This window comes from Cibotium barometz, chromosome 37 (assembly GCF_041138505.1).
Source record: "Cibotium barometz isolate CiBa-2024 chromosome 37, ASM4113850v1, whole genome shotgun sequence".
Classification (NCBI taxonomy): Eukaryota; Viridiplantae; Streptophyta; class Polypodiopsida; order Cyatheales; family Cibotiaceae; genus Cibotium; species Cibotium barometz.
In genome coordinates this window covers 37,329,536-37,354,379 of record NC_141082.1, presented here as the reverse complement: position 1 = coordinate 37,354,379, position 24,844 = coordinate 37,329,536, and the positions used below count along the sequence as shown (strand labels likewise).

Sequence of the window (24,844 nt, the reverse complement as noted above, 5' to 3'; positions counted from 1 at the left end):
TGAGAATGCCCTACAGAAATGTCAGGCATACGTCAGGCATACTAAGGGCCTCAACCACTTTCTCTTTGCCTTTATGTGATGTACTAATCACATTTGCAAGACTGGTATTATGACGCAGCTTGCCACTCCATGGTCTATCAACTGAACCACTAGATGAGGACTCTCCTGGTCCACTCAAAGACTGTGATTGCTAACTTGCATTCTGTGCAACCACATTTCCACTCACATCAGCCCCAACATCATCTCATAAAAAACAACATCCCTGCTTACCCTCAACTCACGTGTAGCAGGGTTATAACACCTGTATCCGTTCTGCTCAAGGGAATACCCAATAAACACACATTTTTCAGCTTTTGGATCCAGCTTAGTTCTCAGCTCATCTGGCACATGCACATATGCAATGTATCCAAAGACTTTTAGATGAGACAAATCAGGTTTTCTGCCAGTAAACCTCTCCTCTGGAGTTACATCATGTATGGCTACAGTTGGAGTCCTGTTCATGATGTAAACTACTGTAGAAACAGCCTCAGCCCAATAGCTATGTGGCATATTCTTCTCTCCCATCAATGCTCGTGCAATCTCAGCAATGTGTCTGTTTTTTCCCTCAGCAACTCCATTTTGCTGTGGAGTGTATCTGCATGTAAACTGTCTTTGAATACCATTCTTTTGCAAAAATTTAGAGCTCATTGGAGAAGTACTCTCCCCCTCCATCTGACCTTAGGCACTTACATGTTTTCCTGTTTGCTTTTCAACCATAACTCTGAAATTCTGAAAATGAGTGAACACCTCACTCTTCTCCTTCATGAAGTATACCCACACTTTCCTTGTGTGGTCATCAATAAATGTCACATAATACCTGTAGCCTCCCATAGAATGGTCTTCGTAGGATCCCACATACATCTGAATGCATAACATCTAAGGCATTTCTGCTCACATTTCTGTCACATGGAAATACATGCTTTGTTTGCTTTCCAAATTGGCATGCTTCACATATTTTCTACATACCTTCAACTTTAAACTTTGGCAGCCGCGTCACAATTCCTTTAGTCTGCATAGACTTCATTGTCTATACATTCACATGTCCAATTCTTTTATGCCAAATGTCTGTGTCTGTAACAATTCTCGAACCATTTGCAAACATCACAGCACTCACTTCAGGCATGTTTACATTCAATGTAAACATTCTGCCCACTTTGTTGCCTTTTGCAACCAACCTCCTGCACTTGTCTTTAAAGTCTTCAACATAACAACCATCAGGGTTAACCCGAACCTGCAAACCCTGCTCAATCATCTGGCCAACTGAAACCAGATTCTTTGTTATGTTCGGAACATGAAGGACATCTGCAAGGTACTTCACTTTGTCATCTTGCATAGACAATGGCACATCTCCAACATGGGCAATTGGATGAGCAGTGTCATCCCTTGTTTCCACAAAACCTGGTCTTTCCCTCAAGGTTTTTCATCTCCTTGAACCACTCCCCATGACTTGAACCACTCCCCACTCCTCATCTTGCATAGACAATGGCACATCTCCAACATGGGCAATTGGATGAGCAGTGTCATCCCTTGTTTCCACAAAACCTGGTCTTTCAAGGTTTTTCATCTCCTTGAACCACTCCCCATGACTTGTCATGTGGTTCGAAGCACCTGAATCAACGTACCATACATCATCTTTATGTGCTGCTTCAACATTTTCAGACATGGCATTAACGACATGCTGCATAACAAACAACCTTTCATTATCCTCATTGTTTCTGCTCGAGGATGCATAGTTGTTTTGCTGCAATTTCCCATTTTGCATGTCAGCCTGCTTCTTATAACAATCTGCCTGCACATGTCTAGGCTTACCACAATAAAAGCATCCACGTGTATCATTATACTACCTTTGCCAATTTCCACGACCTCTTTAACTCCCCCTGTCTCTGAATTGGCCTCTTCCACCTGCGTGTTGTTGTTATTGTGGATTTTGGGACTGTTGTTGCTGCTGCTGGTGGCCATAATTTTGATTACCTGTTCGGCCACCTCCTTGACCGCGTCCACGGCCTCCTCTACCTCGTCCTCCTCCTGAACTTGTGTAGAAGGCCTGTTGCTCTGAATTGTTTTTGTTTTGTGAAGACTGTTGGTCTTCACCGAAGCTCTTCTCTTCTATAATCAACATAGACACCAAATCTGTGAAATTGGGAACGTTTTCTCGAGTCTGAATAGACGTCTTGAACGCCTTGTATTGTGGCCCGAGACCATGTAGACAAACTTCCACCTTATCATCATCATCTACTGAAACACTAATAGATGCAAAAGATTCCACAATACCCTTGATCTTCAATGCAGTCATTCATCACAGACATACTCTTTTTCTCCACAGTATGAAGTTCATTCTTCAACTGTATCTTTCGTGCCTTGGTATTCATTTCATAGAGTTTACCAAGGTGTCCCACGCCTCCTTGGGGGACTTGGCATCCTGTATGTGCCCAATCATGGTGTCATGTATACTGATAGAGCCAATACATAACTGTTCTGGCTTCTTGGTTCTAATCCTTAAACTCTTTCACATCTACAGCAGTCGGATTGATCTCCGATATCTCCGATGCCTCTTCATGCTCACCTTCTATGTAGTCCCAGTAACACTTTTCCATCAAAAAATTTATTAACCTGAACCTCTAAGCATGGAAGTTGTTCTTGTCAAGCTTCTCAACAACAATCTGGTTTATGCCATCATTTGACATCTTGCCAGACACACAAATTTACTAGAACAGCAAACTGCTGTATTTTCTGCAGCGGTACTGTACTACACTCAAATGTCACAAACAACCAGTGACCTCAATGTGCATACATACAATGGCAACTGTTTGATCTCCTTGCACCACACACTATGTCTGCACAACCAATCTGTCTTCCTACAGTTCTTAAACAGAGTTCTGTATAGAATCGATGACTTACCGCTGTAGTGCTCGAAATCGCTTGCTTTCCGAAAAACGGAGGTCCTAACGTGCCTGAAACGCGTTTTTGGCCTGAAAAACTCTGACCAATAGGACTCTATAGTTTCCCTATAGCTTTACTCCCACGAAGAAAGCTCCTCAATCAGAGATCGTTTGCCGGTGCCTCCCGTAGAGCTCCCGACAAGGGTGTAGTCGTTGCCAACACAAATAGGAAAGAGTAGACGAAGCTCTTACCCTCATACCGCTTCCTGTGCTTCTCTTGCTTGCAGCTTAGCCCTTAGCGTGAACCAGGCTCTGATACCATGAAAAGATGCAGGGGAGAAGAGAGCTTGAGCTCTTGTAAGCATACACACACTCACAAAACCCTAAAAGAGAACACACAAGGTGAGAGGCTGAAAATCTTTTTCTACTTCACACAACAATCAACACACCATATACAAAGATAAGAGTACACACAATATGAAAAGGTACTTAACCAAATACATACTAGGGTTCTCTATAGTGTGAACCCAACTAAATGAGCTGGCGTTATAACTATGCCAGTCTCAAGAATGGCTGTCACACAGCCTGTCATCCCACTCGCCGCATATCACCCATGATCTCACCAACCATCATGCCAATGGTGTAAGTGTGGGGCCTATCCACCAGGCGGGTCATGAATGTCCACTGCCTCACTAGATGAGCTCGATATCTCAACAGGTACAAGCATTGGCCTTTTTGGCAAGCCTTGGCTTCTACCCACTTTGTGAAATAATATGTTGCCACTATGATGTATTGGGCTTGGGTTTTACGCACAAAAGAACTAATGAGTCCTACAAAATCAATGCCCTATTTTTCAAAGGATTTTTGGACTATTACTAGGGTGAGGGGGGCATCCTTTCCATCTATTGTAGTATAGAAAACCGTTGACGTTCATTGCAACCTTTGACAAATTCAGTCACATCACAAACAATATTGGTCCACCATAATCCGGTTTAGAGAAATTGTGCATGTGTTGGAGGAGGCACACTTAGGAATTGTAGGACACTCCACTAGGACCCACCATAATCCTATCTAGAGAACCTAGTGAAGTGTCCTCCTACAATTCCTAAGTGTGCCTCCTCCAACACATGCACAAATTCATCTTCTTGAACACATCTTCGTAAAGCATCATCTTTACCCAGGTTGTATAGTTGTTTGGTATCAGTTGATATGGTGTTGCTAGCTTGATAAGTCATCGCATCTTATCTTTATTCAAGGGTCAATCTTGTGGAAAACCATAAGCAAGGTATTGAGATATTTCATCACTCCACTTAAGCACCATGTCAATCTTAAACAAGCATGCATCTAGGAGATCATCGTCAATTCTAGTTTGGTGGGTTCGCCATTTAAAATTCATGACATATGGTCTGCTAAGACATGTAGTGGTCCCTTTCTTACAGTGACTGTAAAGTCAAATTCCAAGAGTAAGAGCATCATGTAATCCTTCCCATAGTGCAAGGCTTACTAAAAAGTATAACAATGCTTAGTGAGCCACAAAGATTACAAACTTGTGGGCCAAAAGATAGTGTCTGTGATTTTTCCCATACCCCCACTACATGGGGGCTCCTCTTATTTGCTACCAGCATCCCCAACAAGTTAACAATGAGTTAATATGTCCTAGTATGCTAACTTTGTCTTCAATTCATTATTTTTGTGTTAGCCAAAATCCCTGTGCATAAATCCTCATCAAGGGTACCATAACCCTAATCACCCTCTTCATCAACCTAGCACCATGCGACATGGTACCATAGCCATAATCACCCTCTTCATCAATTTAGCCCCATGTGACATGGTGCCATTTATCCTTTGTGCATCTTCTAGGATTCTAAACCAAAGGTTGTCAGTTTTTTTACTGCACACTAACTTATTACAAAGGAATTCTCAAAGGAATTTTTAAGTAGCCCAATGCTCACACCTTAATTAGCCGTTTTGGTCTATTTATTATTGTTACTTTTCTACTTTGCCCCCACCATCAAATCCTCATTACTCAATAACTCAAGGAACCAATCTCCTACATATCCTGCAATGTTTTGCACCTCTATATCTAGGAGCACCAACAAGAAGCCAGTCACATGAGCTATGATAGTATAAGAAGTCAACATGTACATAAATCTTATACCAAAAAATGAGAGAGAGAGAGAGAGAGAGAGAGAGAGAGAGAGAGAGAGAGAGAGAGAGAGAGAGAGAACATTCTATTACCTACAAAAGCAAAACCAGAGCAATCTTAGCATGGAGAATCATCGCCACCTCTAATCAAAGATTTCTAGCACAAGTGTAGCAATTTACAATAACAAACCATGTGAGGAACGAGAACTTTCATTCTTGTATTGATGGTTACATCCTTGTTCCTCCATATCCCCCTTTCCACTTGCTTTACTAATGTTTTTTTAATCGCTTCTAACTCCACATTTACTAACATCACTTTTATTAGTCCTTTCAATAATAGTAAGAGTGCCAGTGGATTGATTGCTCCAAAAGAATAGAATCTAAGCATTAAAAAATGCAAAAGCATAACAAAACACAGAGGCAACCTAGAAAAAAGAAGAGAGAAGATGAAAAATCCTCTCAAACACGGGTATCATAATTTTATAAATCGGTTTCCTACCCACAAGTAGATAAATCTATGGCAAACTCTCACAAGAAATCCACTAATCCGATTTCATTACAACTTCTTTCCTTCATCACAAACATCTCCACCATGTCTCTTTTAGAGGGAAATAGACCAATTGTGCTATAACTTCTCCTACATCCTCTCCAACATTGCCACCTGCCCATGGAAGATACCTTCTATATTGATCACACAGACATGAGTGAGTTTAGGAAGGGGGTATGTTAACCACTTTGGTTAACATTGAGTGCTCCATCAACATGAATCTATAACAAACAATCCATATTCACAATGTTCATCATAATCTCGATGTCTTCATTATGTCATGGTAATATTGTACATTCATTTTTGTCATGTTGTGTCTTAAACGTGTCATGTTGTAAGTGTCTTGTATGTATGTATGTATGTATGTATATACATACATACATACATACATGTATATATATATATATATATGTATATGACATATATATATATACATATATACATATACATATATATACATATATATATATATATATATTTACACACACACACACACACACACACATATACATATATGTGTGTGTGTATACATACATACATACATACATACATACATACATACATACATACATACATACATACATACATATATATATATATATATATATATATATATATATATATATATATATATATATATACATGCATACATATATACATATAACATATATATATGTATCATACATGTTGTGTCAAATTGATGGATTATTTGTTGCTACTATTAAGATGTGATTAGCTATGAAGCCCATCACATCTGCTACTATAGGGAAGAGACCAATCAACCTTTGATGTCATTTCTAGTGTTTCTATCGCACTTAGGAGTAGCTAAGGGGACCTAGATCTTGTCCACAAAGTGGGTGATGTTATTACCCTCTAATATTCTAGTATTGCTACTTATATAGGCTTCATGCATAAATAGGAGGTTGAGTGGCTTCTCATGAGATGGAGATCAAGGGTCCAAAGACATGGGTTCCTCATGCCCAGACTAGTACTCTCTATAGCAACTCCATCTATTCTAAAGAACACATCACTCTTTCTTCCATTAACAAGGTGTCCTTAAATAGGCAAAAGTACAAGATTAGCTCATTAAATATCTCCATAATTATATCCTAATTAACTTCAAAAATCTCTCAACCATGTCCTAAATTCCCTCAATCATTAATATCCTAACCACATCCTAACAATAATGACTCAAAGGCCCATGCTCCCCCTCAACAACAAAGCATCCATGTGTCATTAAATAGCAAAGGTACAAGATGAGCTCCTTAAATATCTCCAAAATTATATCCTATTCAACTCCAAAGATCTCTCAATCATGTCCTAAATTGCCTAAATCATCAACAAACAAAACATATCCTAACAATAATGAATCAAAAGGTGCATGCTGCTCCTCAACAATAACGCATCCATCACTAATTTTTTGAATACTTCGCAAGTTTATAAGAGTGGTAAGAACAAGATGATATCAATCTATATAGTGTGTCTGCATACGTCTACACTATATAGTGTGTGCACAGTGTGTGTGTGTGTGTTAATAATTTGCATATTGTTTGTGTGTGGACACATGTATGAATGAATATCTCACAATTTCATGCATATACATGATATCATATATTACTCCCTTTTTAAACATTGAATGTCTGTTGATGATTGCATAGAAAATGCAATCATGCATAGCATGCATAGAAAAGAGGCCCCATGAAGTAGGATAAGCTTGCATGGAAGATAACCTTTAGAAATAGGTCTTTTGGGATGTGAACAACCATGATACCATGCAAGATCAGGCTTGCATGCAGGAGAGAGAAAAGTAGCGTCTCATATTTATTTGATTTCAGACCGTGCACATGTGACATTAGGTTCTGGTGTAACTTTTTGGGGATTTTTTTTTCTTTTCGGATTAAGTAACCTGTTTTCTTCAAGGAGTAGTTTATTCTATTATGAATGGGTGGGTAAGTTATGGAGATATATTTTAAAAAATAAAATCTAAATTAATTGGACGCTTCCGTGTGCACAAGTCGAGATGGCCGAGTTGGTCTAAGGCGCCAGATTAAGGTTCTGGTCCGAAAGGGCGTGGGTTCAAATCCCACTCTCGACATTTTGAATTCCTTTTGGTAGTTCTCGCAATTTTTTTCTTAGTTTATCAAATAAGATTGAAGTCATAAAGTTTAGATTACTGCTAGCTCAATTCAAGGATTATTACTAAAATGAACATTTAATGTACATCACTAAATCATTATTGGCCACAATGTTTATAACATCAAAAGTGAGTGGTTTTAGAGCTCTAACAGTAAGGGCTCTTGCCCTACACCGCGACAGCCTGGGTTCAATACCTGCCCTTTTCTTCCGCATGCCTAATGGCATGTGGTTTGTCAATTCCATCTCTAAAATAACCCTCGCAATTTGTGCTAGTTACCTTCAATGTATGGAGTGAAAGTGCACTTTTAAGGACATTACTCTCAATTTATGTTTAAATGTCTTTTCTATGAAACAACTTAGGAATCTTTCATTTCAAAAGGGTTTGACTTCCTTTAACAAGTGGAGAGTGATACACTACTCCTCTCTGATCTATTGGTGTGGTTTTCCTTGCTCATGTGAAACAAGTTGCTTGTTAATATCATGAGAGTAACATTCAATCTCTTTGTATTTTTGGTTGTTCTGAGAACATTTTTTTCTTGTTTTACTAGTGTTTAACTCCAATATCTTTATGAGGTTTCAGTACTAGGACCTTAACACTTATGTAGCTTTATACAAGTTGCACCTTGTGCATCCACGCCAAGAAAAGCAATGAAAATTTGATGGTTTGTTAAGCAATACCATTACATTATGTGGGATTTTTGTCCCTTGATAAGGGATCCTTTTAAGGAGGGAACAAGGGAATGGACATTACCAAAAAGCATATATATATTGAGTTTTTTACTTTAAACGAGGTTTAGCCTAAGACAAGATTTATTGTTCATACATGGATCATAGACTAAAACCACCTAAGATTGATTGCCTACATACTACTGGTACTTTAACATATGACTTGATGTAGCATATTCGAGTTTTGAAACTCAAGCTTGATATAGAACTACCAAACATGTAGCTCATTGGAATGCTTGAAAATATATATAAGTGATTCAACATAATGTTTTGACTAGACAAACATAAATTTTGTAGAGCATCAAAGTCAAATGGAGGCATGTGCCATATGAAAGGCTCATGTCAGTGGTTGGAGATCTTTAGAGGATACACCCATCATAACATATTATTTTCCTTCTTGGCACAAGTGAAGTGTTTTGATGATATTTCATGAGTTGTCTTGTCTTGATTTATTGATAGTTTAAAATTTGTATGCACTCACAACCATGCCACTTCTATGTTTTAAAAACCTGATGTTCATGAAATTGCACATAAGCTTTTGCAATCCCTTTGGAGTATGCTCCACGAGGATCATGTTACCTACAAGAAACACATGGCCATGTTGCAAATGTATAATGTTGCTCCTTTAAAAACCAATCCAATGTTACTTTTGCATCAATATGACCAAGGCAGTCAAAACACCGAGCAAGCAAGTACTGAGTGGAGATAGAAACCAAGCAAGCATGGACTAAGTGGGAACACATACACTCTCACACTTTCTACATTCTCTTTAGGTCTAGCCAACATTGCCTCATGAAACAAATAACAGCATTAGAATCAATGTGGATAGCGTTTTTCCATGGACCACACTCAACATGACCTGCATCTAGCATCATAGACACCATCTCCCATCTTATATAATCCCCATCTCCCATCTTATATAATCCTTACTTGATTAATTGATTAGAATCTCTCTCAAAAGAAGCAAACACATTTAACAATCCATATTTCCATGTTAATCAATTTAACAAAATTAAATTTAACCTACATAAATAAAAACATTGCATGGACTCGACGGCCCGACGTACGGCCTTGGGCACAAACGTGGTAGGGCCCCGCCCACGACACCCGTCCGAGTGACATATGACACCTACAAATGCCTCCCCCAAACACCCGAGAGTCATTTCTTGCCAAATTATGCACGCACATCCACAGACGCACCGTCCAACAACACCCCGGACAATGCCCATGCTCCCCTAGGGCACTCCTCCCGCCGACACATGCCACACTCCCCTGGCCCATGTACACCCCTTCTAGCTGGTGCACGTATCCCTCCCTTACCACTTCCCCCCCTGTTGGACAAGTGGTACTCCCTCCCCAACGCACCTAGCGTCCATGCACCTTGTCCATATGGCACCCCCACCTGAATGCACTTGGCCCCCTGTTGGCAATCTCTCCATGTGCAATCACCTCTTCCCCGCACCTATATAAACCCCCTCCTCTCCCTCCTAACAGGTATCCCTTTGGGACACGTCCTACAACTCTTCTCCCCCCATGTGAATCATGACTTAGAGTCACCCTCTTAGCCTCTCCCAGCATGGCTAGCTGTACCCAAGCCTAATTCTCCCTTTGATTATGGATGCTACCTAGTTCTACTACAGGCCTAGGCTAGTGTAGTGAATTAGCCCACCATCTCATTAGTAGCTATCCCCTTCAGGAGTGCAAGGGTTTGGTACAAGCGGCGACGCCTGAGAGAGCGACAAGGTGGCTCAGCCCTCGTTGTTGAGAGACTGGCCGACGATGAGGGAGTATGGTCCGCGGGGTATGCCAACAGATTGAGGCTAGAAGACCAAATTCTTGATCATCGGTGGTTCAATTTGGTTTAGAGATGTTTATGAACATGGATATGGAATCCTGGATATGGCTGCTAACCCGGTTTCAGGGTCTCTTTTGTAAATATTTTGTTGTAGTAAGTATTGTTATAATGTAAATATTGTTGCTTCAACTTTAGTACAGTAATGGTCCTCAAGGAACATTATGAAATATCTTTAATTAAAGAATCTTCTTTATGTGTTTCACAATGTAGTAAGATCTAATTAGATAACAAAAATGAATCGTGTGAGTGGGTGAAAATTGTGTGGATGGATGCCCCGACGGCACCATCTTATGGATGGGTGAACCCGATGAGTCGGGTAACTTTTCGACCGACTTATTTATTACGATCATCGTTAGAATAGGGCCCCAAACAAGTTCTATTTTAGAGGAATGAGCTAGGGGCATTGTCTCATAAAGAAAAGAGGAAAAAGGCGTCAGCTTCTATGAACCAAGTGCGGGACTTGTTCCATCCTCGATCACGCACATTGAGTGCCGTTCGATCTAAAGAACAGATTCCTTTTAGAATGACTACGTTTTCCCTTCGAGATAGAGTTAGGTCCCTCCGTTTTCTCCTATCCTCATATTTTCGAGAGATCGAGGTATCATTAATTGGGGACCACGAGACTTATCAAAAGGATCCCTTTGACCCAGCTAAGGCGGGGACCTTACAAAGGGTTTTTGACATCACAACACCCCTCCCTATGCTCAATAAACACCCCTCCCTATGCTCAATAGATGATGTAACATCCATCGCATATGATGGATTGAGAGGAGGTCGTGATGTTAGAACCCCATTATATGAAGTTTATAGTAGTCAAGTTGAGCAATATTGGGGTTGACAAGAAGAACAAGGAAGCCAAAACAAGGACTTAATTGTTAAACCAAAGACCCCTTTAGGGTTGATTGAAACGGCAAAGAGATCAAATTAGCTAACCCTAATTAGGTTAACTAAGTTAACTAATTTTGATTAGGTTGATTAACTCAATTGAAATCCTATGTATATTAGCTCATGTTCACCTACTAGCTTTTTACTTTAAAGCAAACTTCTCCAAAACCTTCTGGGTCCTTGCCTCTTCTTCGAGCTCATAGCCAATTGAGCCATGCTCATACAGCACATGGCATTATCGCCATGCTTCATCTTTTGCACCTCCTCACAAATCTCCATCGCTAGTGTGTGAGCGAGGCTGTAAGGCAAGCATATTTTGATTTGTAAAACAGACTTTAATCTACTACATGACTGTGATGATGCAATTTTTGTTATGGTACCTCGTGAGTCTAATATTAGAGGATGGAATCATTGAATACAAGCTACAAGGTGGGCTTTAAACAGGTACCACATAGTCTACAAACCTCCTACGTCCATTGCATGCTTCTCATACTATGGTGTAGGATACAAACCTCCTACGTCCATTGCATGCTTCTCATACTATGGTGTAGGATTGCTCTCATGGTGAGAGCTTGTTCTGTGAAAGGTTTACATTAGACTCTTCCCATCTTACTTTGGCATCCACTTTGCCACTCACATCCCACCAAGCCAACCAAGTTTTCAAAGAAGGAATCTCATCCTTCTAAACATAGGCAAAACCACCATGAAGTGAGCGTATCTTTGCATTACTTAGATGCAACCTGTGATGATGCAGTTCTCCACTCCCTGCAAAGATGTTTGTGGTCTTCTTGGTACTCAACCTCTGATGTGCAAAACCACGGTTTGGTCCCAATGGAAGGCACATGATTTCTCTTTCCCTTTCATGATCCTATTCGGAACACTATACGAGTAACCAACCAATTAGCACTTGCCTCATCTGCCACACGAAACCCCTAAACTTAGCATTTGTATGCAAGTGTACCATCACTATCTTCCAACAAAGGAGACTTTCTTTAATTTTCATTTTCGCTGTTTCTAGTTAGTTAGTCCAATCCTCTCAAAGTATGGGCAATCCAAATTGCTACATCTAAGATGTCCACCACACCTACCTCTCTTGATCGTGTCTAAGAAATTGTCCTTTGTGCATGTAGCATACTCTATCCAAGGATGACTGTCATATTTTCGTTCCATGCCTAAAGGAAGAGAAAAACAATGTCCCTTAAAGCACGGGGTGGGAATCCCAATCACTACACCTCTATCCCTAGGGGATATCATTACCTCCCATCATGCCCTTTGATTTGCAAGAAACCCAAAGATGTGATTGTGCTCCCTAGTGGAGTATGCTGAATTATTCAATTGAGATCATTGACTTCATGCTCAACACCCACCACTTGATCTATATCTTTGTTGCAGGGCTTGTTTCTTTGGAGTGGTGTTTCCACTATAACAATCTCAAACTTAGGCATGTGCCTGTCCGTCTCCAAAATCAGATACGGGTTTGTTGATCTTCTTCTTTGACGCACACTACGCTTCTCAATTGCACATCATTGCATTTCGGGTGTTGATATACCTGCCACTTTCACAACTACATCAAGTAGTTTTTTGCAATTGACTTTGTTGCATCTCTTGATTGAAAGCACTCCTTTATCTTTTCCAAAGATAGCCCAGATCCTACATGCTTTCTTGCTGCCAAGTAAGCATTGTAATAGAGCACTTTGAAGTGTAGCCATAGTAAGTTCACCTGTAGAAGCTTCATAGTTCACCTGTAGAAGCATTTTGATGGGATGTAGTTTACAAGCTTCCATGTGCTCTAGATGGCAGTGCAATGGTAGCATAACACAACAATTTGTATGGTTTTGTGGTACTGATGTCAATCACTCATGGAAAGAAAACAAATCAATAGTAGGTATGCAAAGATATGCTCCAGAAACTTATAAGGCTGCCAAAGAGAACATTAACCACACAAGTACGCTATGCTTGGAGCATGTGGGTTTGTGTTGGAGGGAGGCATTGAATCAACAATATGCCCACCATGCAATGACAAACCCACATGGAGAAATGGACGTGCAATGGCGTCCCAAGATTGGCAAGGACTTCAAGCAGAGAATGGCACAAGCCATGCAATTGAAGGAAGAGGTATTGAGAGAAGATGGGATTGTGCCTAATGAGATGCATGTTTTCCATGTTTATACAGACAGGTGCAAAGCCAAAGGTGTTACATATGCAACACATATCTCTAAGTTTCCAAAAGTGTGTAAAGATTTCATGAGATAGGAGGCAAGAAAAGAGAAGTACATTCCTTGTAAACATTTTACGGGTGCAAATTTTTAAGTATCATGTGGTGTAGACATCTTGGTTTGCAGATAAGATAACTTCAATATATTAACCTAATTTTAGTTAAATTAGTATGTTGTAATAATTTACGATTCAAGAAATAATAGACCCACTCAGTCCGCTGACGCTTAGTCAACAGCCTCTGGCTACTGGGATTTCGGTAATCCTCAATACAACCAAAACCTCCCATAGTAGATGCCACACACCATTCTTCTTCTTTTTACAACATACTTTTTTCAAGACTTTGCAAGATTTTCTCAAGTTTAATGCACTATAGTGCTTCATGAGTCTTATCATAAAACAAACAAGCCTTCAAAAAATATACCTAAAACAATGAAATATATTGAATTAAGTGCATGGAAAAAATCCATGAGAGCACACATTGATTGATGTATCATTACGTACGACTTCAAAAAGCATACATTTATGCATACACAACGCTTAATTTGATGGCCAAATTGATTAGGATTTCAAACATCATCTACTTGTGGAAGAAACTTAGAAACACAAACTTGAAGAAAGCATGTAAATTAACTATATTTAATAAATGATCAAATTCCATCCACACACCCCATGATTTGACCATTAAAGCAATCCCCATGCGTGCTCATAGGCATGTATGTATATGTGCATACACAACTCTTAATTTGATGGCCAAATTGATAAGGATTTCAAATATTTACAACTTGTTGAAGAAACTTAGAAGCACAAACTTGAAGAAAGCATGTAAATTAACTATATTTAATAAATGTTCAAATTCCATCCACATACCCCATGATTTGACCATTAAAGCAATCCCCATGTGTGCTCATACGCATGTATGTATATGTATGTGGGTGTGAGCATGCGTGATACATATACATATTAATGTGCAAGTACACACATGTATATGTATGTGTGTGTGTGTGTGTGTTAACATCTTCAAAAGACCCAAAAGGTCTATGAGACCAAAAAGATAGTATCGTATATCCATGGAAAAGGAAATTTGTGTGAAACTAGCTAGACAAGCTAAAGTATGCTTCTGATGATACTACATGATGACAAAATGTGGTCGTACAATGAGAAAGCAAGAAAGTGTTTGCAAAAGGTCTTGAGAGACAAGCTAAAGTATGCTTCTGATGATACTACATGATGACAAAATGTGGTCGTACAATGAGAAAGCAAGAAAGTGTTTGCAAAAGGTCTTGAGCCAAATACGTAAGTAAAAGCCCATGTAGGTCTTGAGCTAAACCTATAGTCCAAAAAAGAATTCTTACATGAAAACATCCTATTGATCTACATATCAAGTACAATCACCTTTGCTAAAAAACAAAGTCGGTTTTGGCTCTGGTTTTTGTTTGGATTTCCGAAAATCCTCAATGAGCGCTCTACCTTCACGATACAACACTCAATTGCCTTCTTTACAAGCTGCTCTGACCTTGGCTTATTCTATATCCTTATGCATTGGAGTGAGTTGCAATGTATTTTATGATAGCATTCAAGGTTACTTGAATACCACCAGCTCAAACGCAATATGTTAGAGCTTACTATATTGTGAAAGAGTGAAATATAAGCCATAATGCGCTAGAAAATCGCTGCTTAAAAATGGCTACTAGCTGTGCCACTAGTAGGGTTCTCAAGCAAGATCTACTGCACTTAACCATTGTATGCTTGCATTCAAAAACACCCCGATCCCACCCCCCACCCACCCACCCAACACACACACACCAGTTGTTCTGGAAGATACTCTTGGACGATTGACAAATAATGGGGGAATATGAGTCCAATCCTGTCCTATGCTAACCTATCTATGCCTTTGAGTGCAAAACTCCGGAACAATCAAGTAAATACTGAGAAAAAGGCCAGGGCTGTGGGGATTTGTTGAAATGAACTATGGTTATGGCTTGCAATTAAGCCAATTCATACCCTTCCACTGTCAGATGTAAAGATTAAAGAGGAAAACAACAGGTGGAAGATTTGTCACTTGAAAGTTACAAGATGCAGATGCTCAAGACCAAGAAAAGATTCAACAACCTTAAGCTCATTCATAGCTAAGGGTAAATGCAAAGCTATGTTGTTAGCTTGCATGACATCAACTGTTGCAACATAACCTTGTGACTTGGTATATCTCACCATTGACAGTCATATCATCACCTCACAAGACCTTTAGAAGACTTCGTTACAATCTCGATAAGCCGATACATCCAGCGGTCCAACAATCCTGTCCATAACAATAAATAAGCCATTTAAACCATGCAGTGCTTCAGCACGTGCAGCAAAATTGGACACGTGTACACGCTTCATCAACTGCAGAGCTACTGTCAACGAGTGCCAGAAATGCCTGCAGACAGGATGTCCTGGTTGCCCCCCTCACCATCTACTCCTGTCACCCAAGTGGACAGTGGTTACGGTGGTTCTCTCACAGGATATCAAGGCCGCCCCCCTCATATATCCCTAAAATCAGGCCAATGCTCAGTGTTGTGGAGTACATCCTGGGGTCCCCAACCTTATCCCAATGCCCCGAGTTAATTAGCCATAACGACCCTTTACCTCACAAAATGTCCCCATTGCCCCCTCATAGCCAGCAGCTAGTTTGTGCAGAATTCAAGTTACATACCTGTGAGGGCGAAAGTACCACCCAGTACTGCACAAAGGCGTGTGATGAAGTGCATGAAGCTCCGCCTCTCTTCCTTGATGGTGACAATGATGGGGGAAAGGTCATAGAGGAAATAAACAGCTGGAACAAAAAATCACCAACAAGCTCTTACCCAGAATGACTGAAAAACTAATTGCAGTTAAAAACAGGAGGCACATCTATAAAATCAAGCTGTAAATGGTAAAATCAGCTGTATTTAGTCAAAAACCTGGCCAATTTCGGTCGTAGTTCTTTAGTGGTGTAAAATATTCTGTCACAGAAAATTGATTGGTGTTCATGATGTCACCTTTGAGGTACCGATATTCAGTGGGCACAATCTGGTTTCAAATAAACACAGGATAATTGAAATAACCCCTGATAAGAGATAATCTACACATACATGCATGCACATGTATATGCTATGCACGCGTGCATCTGTGCGTCTGTGTGTGCGCGCACCTCATGCGTGCCTGTGTGTGCCCACAAAAATTCATGGGATCAAAGTGCAAACCTTAAGATAATATTTGAAGGTGCCGCTTTCATCATGGAGAATGCGCACAGTCCCATCCAAAGGGTTATGAATACCAGGATACTTGGGCCCAAATGAGAGATCATGGATTACATGGCTCACATTCACTTGCTTAACATTCTCAAAGATCTGCTCCCGGTTTCAAAGAAATATGTCTGGCTTGGTTAGTACACAAATGTCGGCGGAATATACTTCGTCAATTTTTTAAAAAAAGGTATAAAATGTCATGATTAGTGTCAGGGTGCCATAAAAAGGGACCTGTTGAGCCACAACAATGCTCAAACCATGAATCGATAAGTGGAAATTCCCAGCTACTCTTTCCACATCCAGAACTCCAAACACCTGCCAGAAACGCTTCCATCAGTATACCTAAACCTCTTAAAAACATTGCAATGTTATCAAAAACATACTCAAATTACAAGCCCTGACATCGGCATGGCTGTCAAAGCTTTGAAAACTTTAGAAGTGCAAAGATTTACCAGATGAACTTACCCTGCAACCTTCTTGATCCCGCATTGCTTGTTTCACCTCCTTAATTGTCTTTTCTGGATCTTTGTTGAAAGTATGAGAATGAGAATGCTGGTGGCCATCACCACCACCTTCCTTGTGATGTTCATCACTAGCTACTCTCCAATCCAACAAGCATGTAAGAAAAAGAAAATCACTAATCAATATCCAGAGCCCTGTATGTGATTTATCTCCACATTAGAGTACTTTCTACTTTTTTTTTTCTTTTGTATCCATTTGATGTCCATTGAGACATGATGATGATGTACACAGGTTCTGTCTCATAGGCCGTTTTTTGGCCTTTAGAAGACGTTAATAAAATCTCTCTCTCTCTCTCTCTCAGCCGTCCCCATTGCGCTTCGTGCAGGAGCCCACCATCCGCCATCATCTGCTCCTGCAGCTGTGCCCCCTTACGCATCTGCCAACCGTCTGTTCACCCAGCTGTGCCACACAGGATATCAGTTATGCACTGGTCATGCTGAGTCAATTTTCCTCTCAACCTCCAGAAAATCATTCTTTGGATTGGCAAATATCTGCAGGGTACTCAACGATACAGTATTACTTACAGGAGAGGAGCCCTTCTTGAGGGCTATGAAGATTCAGGCCTGCATAGTACCTTGACCCTGTTTTATTTTTGGCATCTAGTTTTTCTTTTTCATGGTGTCTTGACATCCAGTTTACTCATGGATCAAATGTAACATCTTTTTGGTCTCATAGACCCTTTGGGTCTTTTGTAGATGTTAATAAACTCTCTCTCTCTCTCTTTCTCTCTCTCTCTCTCTCTCTCTCTTCGTAATAGAAGATATATTACCAAAAATTACTTTACAAATGGCCACATGGCCACCATGTGATGTACTAGCTTTCCCTCACTAATTACTCCAAACCACAGGTGTAGCTCAAAGTACCCTGGTCCCTCATCCAATATATAGCCATGTCATTCTCTACCAAATGAGCTGACCGCAAGAAAGAGACTTGCCACAATAGTAGCCCTTTTATACCACCTATGTGAGCTGTAATAGCAACTTTAGCATCAAATATGAAGGCATTCCTAGTTAACCAGATATGCCACAAACCTGTCCACCTAAAAAAATGAAAGAAAACTAAATGTTTTTGGTTATCCGGCCCATTCGGAATCTTGCCAAAAATCCAGTCTTTAACCTTACGGGCCTATCTGCCAACAGAATCCATACGCGAGAAAGGAAATCCCACACCTTCTTTGCCACTAGACATGAAATGAAAAGATGCAAGCATGTTTCCAAGTATGTAGTACAAAACACAATTACCAAAAGCAATCCGCCTCTTTCGCAACTCGTCCCCCAATGGTAGGCCTCCAACTAGCATGTGCCATAGGAACATATTCCCTTGATATGGAATCTTAGACGACTAGCCCTGTAAGATTACTTCTTTCCACCGGGCCCTACTTTTCCTGATGTTCCATACCCTATTAGCCTTCTCACTGATCCAACGCTTATCTTTCACCATCATATGATACACTTGATTTGTTGTACACTGGATAATGTCCTGTGGCGTTCTAAATGCCCAATCTAACTAAGGTTGCTAATCCTCCAACTGAGGAATATCACCAAACAGTGTAAGTCTTGCCCTCACCTTCTACCATAACTGTACATACACACGTGGAACTCGAAAATATTGACAGATTTTCCGAAAAGACGATAAGCGGCCCCTACACACATGGCAACAAAGCATCCATAATTCTCACTAGTCCCAATCAAGCCATTCTATTGAATTTTGGCAGCTCAACAAGTTTCTCTCTCTCTCTCTCTCTCTCTCTCTCTCTCTCTTTGTATCATATGGCTCGGATTTGACATACTGAGCTCATAGCTCTCGTCTTTGTTTTCTCTTGTACTATGATGAGATTACATGGACACTATTGTATCACTTTTGGTCTCACAGACCCACTGGGTCTTTTGAAGACCCACAGACCTCACATCAGAGCCCAGAGAGAGGGCTACCTCGAGTAGAGGGATTCCAGTGGGAGTCAGCATACAGGAGGACCACACGCCAGGGTACCTCGAGAGGGTCGGGGGGAGTAGCAGTTCTATTCAGATGGGAGCTACAGGGGAGATTGAGAGTGGTAGCACAGGATCCAGAGGCCAGATACATGTGGATCAGCTTACAGCTCTCACAGGACAGGGTTATATACATAGCTCTATGTTACTTTTCTCCATCAGGATCCTCCTATGTCATTACAGAGGACATGCCACAGGAAGAGGAGACAGGAGCCTCGCCATACACTTGTCTGTCAGAGGAGATTATGCATTATTCTACACTAGGGGAAGTATTTCTTTCGGGCGACTTCAATGCCCACACACAGAGCAGACAGTGTGAGGTGTATGACTATGATGACATGGAGATCCTCCACCCTGTGGATCCAGAGGAGATAGGGGCTAGTCGGACATCAGAGGACACTGGACCAGACAGAGGACATTATGGGAGCCAGGCATCGTCTCATTATTTATAACGGGATGCTACAGTGGCCTGGATCAGGAGGGCTGACATGCTTCCCACATGGGGGTCATACACGGACCGGAGGCACGGTGGTAGACTACATTATGGGGTCTTTGGAGGCATCACAGCTTGTCACCTCATTCTCCATTCCACCTCGTCCTATTGGGGCAGATCATACATACTTGGCATTTTCACTAGCCAGATCATCAGTATCACCAGCCCCCCACATACCGACGCCACACACTACCATCTACTTCACACATGACATGGCAGACATATACACTGGCAGAGTAGAGGATGGGCTCCTACTCATGGATCCCCTGGCACCTATGGATACCATTACAGCCCAGCTGGCATCACTCCTACACACGCTTCATTACAGAGCTTCCCACATCGTGACCACTCAGGAGAGCCTGCGAGATCTAGGACTATGCCCCATAACAGATGGTATGATGACGAGTGCAGAGCCGTATACTCACGGCTCCGCATATACAGAGAGCCTTGGGAGCCATCACAGAGCAGGAGTCGAGGAGAGAGATGAGGAGACTTACTCGCCGCAAAAGGCGGGCCTTCGCAGAGATACAGGAGCTAGAGATCTTTCATTTCTTCATGAGTAGAGATAGCCCTGTCTCATGGCAGCACTTCAGAGAGCCTCGGACACCGACACCTATTGCAGACCCACAGACATGGCACACATATGCAGAGGGCCTATACCATGCCCCACGGCAGCCACCTATACCTCAGCCACAGGAGCCTCGACCTACCACAACTAGCTTCTTTACCCACTCGATGGTACAGTAAGCTATCCGCCGCCTACAGCATGGACGGGCCGCCGACCATATGGGCCTGCAGGGTGAGCATCTCATATATGCAGTAGATTCTTTGGCCCCTTTTCTTGCACACTTGTTTAACAGGGCACTAGCAGAGGGTTTGCCTGCGGAGTGGACGATGCACACCATTGTGCTGATTCACAAAACAGGGGATATGCTTGATCCGAGCAACTACAGGACGGTTATGGTTGGCCACGTGCTGGCCAAACTCTATGGTGCAGTGTTGGAGCAAGAGCTTAGCTTATATGCTGAGCGAGCAGGTTTACGCTCATCAGGGCAGGCAGGCTTCAGGAGAGCTTTCTCTACCACTGACCATGTATTCACTTTGAGATGTATGATTGATCAGGCTAGAGTGAGGAAGAGAAAGCTCTATTGCTGCTTTGTGGATTTCCGCAAGGCATTTGACACAGTACCACGAGAGAGGCTCTTTCAGCGCCTGCAGTCTCTTGGCATACCAGCAGATATGACATGGGGCACCTATGCATTATATGATCAGGTTTTTGGGCGAGTCAGATGTCCAGGAGGTATGTCCGAGACTATTGCTAGCACCATTGGTGTGAAGCAAGGATGCCCACTTTCCCCCACGCTATTTGGGTTATACATTGATGAGGTGGCTGACTTCATTACACGGGGAGGCGGAGATGGAGTTGATTTAGCACGTACCTCAGTACAGATTATGCTTTATGCTGATGATATTGTATTAGTGTCTGAGTCTCCACGTGGTCTACAGCAGCATCTACATGCACTCGATGATTTTTGCGCACAGAGGGGTCTTACTGTGAACCTTGGGAAAACCAAGGTTATGGTCTTTCATACATCGAGACAGGGCAGGAGTCAGCTGACATTCACTCTCGCAGGACGCCAAGTGGAGGTGGTGACATCATACGTGTACCTAGGGGTTACCTTCTTTGCAGCAGCCACCCGCTTCACCATGGGTTCAGTAGCCAGAGCTAGATTGACACAGGGATATGCAGCATTGGCTATGTTAGAGAGACAGTGCCACCAGGCGCATTTTCAGGAGCCCCGGACGAAGGGGTGGCTATTTGACACATTAGTCACAAGGGCATTGATGTATGGAGTAGCGGTATGGGCGCCGGGCCTTGCTACCCATTGGTGGACACAGATAGAGAGACCACAGGCCCTCATGATGGCATGCATGATACGCAGCAAACCGTCAGTACCTCATGACATTATCCGAGCAGAGTTTGCTGCGCCTCCTATGATGGTAGAGGCCATATTTCAGACTATATGCCTGCTAGACAGATTCAGAGAGATGCCACAGGACAGATTGTCATACAGAGCTTTTGAGGCATTGAGACAGCTGGCTGAGGCAGGAGACAGAGGATCATGGTATGCACAGGTCACACATTGGTTCTCACAGCATGGCCTAGACATGGATCATCTACCACCATTCCAGTATGACAGGGATGCACCACATATCCGTCTCTCTCATAGTGAGAGGAACAGAGTATTGAGACACGACCTATGGCAGCTCTATACACGAGAGACATGGATATCGCCTACACAGCCTCTTCCACCAAAGATGCTATACTACAGAGATCACTTCATGAGTATCACTGATGATGGATTTATAGAGAGGCCTAGATACATGGAGGGCTTTTTACCACATGGCTCCCGAGTGGCTATTGGTCAGCTTAGAGTTTCATCACACCGATTGGAGATTGAGACTGGCCTCTAGAGCAGCACGGGTCCCCCGAGAGGAGAGGGTATGCAGATTGTGCAGAGAGGAGGTGGAGAGTGAGGAGCATTATGTATGCAGATGCAGAGCATATACAGCCATCAGAGAGAGATATCCCATTTTATTCAGAGAGCCATATTCCCTACGCCAGATCTTTGAGGCAGCAGACCAGCGCATACTGCGGAGATTCATTCTAGACATACAGCGCCACAGAGAGACATCATTACAGGCTCAGACAGCTCCAGAGGGGGGACGACAGACACAGATTACTACATTTTTTCAGAGATCCATCCCGCTCCCAGCCCCTACACGGCAGGGAATTACTCTCCAGAGAGCAGAGACACTCAGAGCCCGCAGGAGACAGAGGACACCTGGCTTTCGGACACCACGCCTATACCAAAGAGAGATGACAGAGATCAGAGCTCAGTTTCACAGGGAGGGTGCGGAGCGATTGGCTCGCTTCAGAGCACACCCAAGCATGTTCTTCACGGAGCTGTGGACACCCCCTTCATTGATGTATACCATTTTATACCCCCAGTATGGTACAGGATGGAGCTAGCTAGGTTGCATATCATGATTGTATACTCCATGCATATAGCTTGGCATTCTCCTAGTAGTAGAGCTCCATCCCCTCCCCCACTCATTGTACTTATTGCACACCCAGATTCAGCTTTTTAGTTCAGTACTTTTTCATTTTGTTGGGATGACAGAGGATACCCCATACAGGTACACCGATTTGTCTCATAGGCCGAGTTCAGTCTTTTGGAAGACGTTAATAAAATCTTTCTTTCTTTCTCTCTCTCTCTCTCTCTCCCTCTCTCCGAGCTGTGCACCTTAGCGGCACCACCCTGCCTCCCTGGTGTCGATCCAGCTCCAGCAAGCTAGACACCACAGGCCCACTAGTACTAGTATGAGGAGATGCTCCACTCGACAGCTTCAGATCCGAAAGATCCTCTAGAGACACAGAAGTGCCCCACCTCAGATAGTGGATGTGGAGACCCTCCATGCAGACATTGATGCCGGGGACCCACATTGATCCCACCCCATTATATCACCGTAGCATACACATTCGCATGGATGTTTTTCCTTGAGTTCTAGTTGGTTTTCTTCTTTATTTTTTTTCCATAATCCAGTCACTTCATGGATACATTGTAACACTTTTGGTCTCATTGACCCTTAGGTCTTTCATAGACATTAATAGAACTCTCTCTCTCTCTCTCTCTCTCAAAAAGTGTGCAGCTCTCATATCAGATCTGACATTTCAGCTCTTATTACTTTCTTTGATTTTTATTTTTAGTATCCATGATGATGTATTTCATGGACATGATGTAAACTTTTGGTCTCCTGGGTCATTTTGGCCTTTTGTAGATGTTAATACAATTCTCTCTCTCTCTCTCTCTCTCTCTCTCTCTCTTCGCACTAGTGGTTACCCTCTAGCTGCTCGCGCTGTCCATGGCGTGACGTCTTTGCTCTCTCGCTGCTCGTGCTGCACGCTGGTTGTCTCAACACCCTCTCGCTGCTCGCGCTGGTGGTCTCACGCTACGCGCTGGTGATCTGCGCACCCTTGCTGTGCTGTGCCTGGCGCTGCCCTTCGTACCCACCCCACCCGAGCTGCCCTGCTTACACTGCGCACCACTGTTGTACTGTGCCGTGCTCGCGCTGCCAGAAATACTCTCTCTCTCTCTCTCTCTCTCTCTCTCTCTCTCTCCATCCATCGCACATGTTCGCCATCTCCTGTGTTCGCCTGCATTCGCCCCCTCTCTGTGTGCAGCCCCTCTGTCTCTCTCTTGCGCACCCTGCTAGTCCCTTTGCCTCCCTAATCCCACCCACCCTTCCTCACGCTTGTGCGCTAGTCCCTTTGCCTCCCTAATCCTTGCGCACCCCTGCTGTGCTCGCGCTGCCAGAAATACTCTCTCTCTCTCTCTCCATTGCACATGTTCGCCATCTCCTGTGTTCACTTGCATTCGCCCCCTCTGTGTGTGCAGCCCCTCTCTCTCTCTCTTGCACACCCTGCTAATCCCTTTGCCTCCCTAATCCCACCCACCCTTCCTCACGCCTGTGCACTAGTCCCTTTGCCTCCCTAATCCCTGCACACCCTGATGTACTGCGTTGCTGTGCTCGCGCTGCCAAAAATACGCTGACAGGCAGAGCTGAGCGCATCTTTAGAGCCGGGAAGCTCGTACAGACACCCAGAGAGGAGAGGATCTGCCGACTATGCCACACAGAGGTTGAGACGGAGGAGCATTGCATATGCCGCTGCCCAGTATACTATGAGATCCGCGGGAGGTTTCACTATCTATTTCGTGAGGGATTCGGTCCACTCTCCAGGATCATTGACTTCCAGGACCAGCGTTGCCTGAGCCTCTTCCTGCTTGAGCTCCGCAGACACACGGACACCTTCTTGAGACACAAGCCCCAGCCACCCCGCCCCCTCCCTCGGCAACCAACCATCACCAGTTTCTTCCGGACCCAAGAGGTGGAGGACACCGAAATAGTGGATCTTGTGGACCCTCCACGAGCTACTCTGGACCTACCCCACCCGAGAGGAGTTACCTCGGACCGAGCCTCTACACCCCCCCGTCGGCCACGATCACCTCATCAGCTCCAGATCCAGGACATGCTCCACCGCCATCAAGCTACCTTTCCACGTGACATAGCTGAGGGAGACCTC

General features: G+C 42.8%; 1 protein-coding gene and 1 non-coding gene across 3 annotated transcripts in view; one reads left to right on the top strand and one right to left on the bottom strand.

Annotated features, from left to right (window-relative positions):
- The first annotated feature begins 7,624 nt into the window (after positions 1–7,624).
- TRNAL-AAG (transfer RNA leucine (anticodon AAG)) lies at positions 7,625–7,705 on the top strand. Its single transcript has one exon. It is a non-coding gene; the product is annotated as a tRNA-Leu (tRNA).
- A 7,676-nt stretch (positions 7,706–15,381) lies between these two features.
- Positions 15,382–24,844, bottom strand: part of LOC147617244 (Endoplasmic reticulum vesicle transporter protein) — a 37,612-nt gene continuing 28,149 nt past the window's right edge. For both annotated transcript variants that reach the window (XM_086776868.1, XM_086776869.1), the window contains 6 exons: positions 17,161–17,291; positions 16,927–17,010; positions 16,651–16,797; positions 16,369–16,477; positions 16,122–16,241; positions 15,382–15,725 (listed from right to left, as the gene is read on the bottom strand). In XM_086776868.1, the coding sequence (XP_086632994.1) occupies positions 15,655–15,725; positions 16,122–16,241; positions 16,369–16,477; positions 16,651–16,797; positions 16,927–17,010; positions 17,161–17,291 (662 nt within the window). In that variant the 3' untranslated portion in view covers positions 15,382–15,654. The remainder of the gene's footprint in view (positions 15,726–16,121; positions 16,242–16,368; positions 16,478–16,650; positions 16,798–16,926; positions 17,011–17,160; positions 17,292–24,844) is intronic.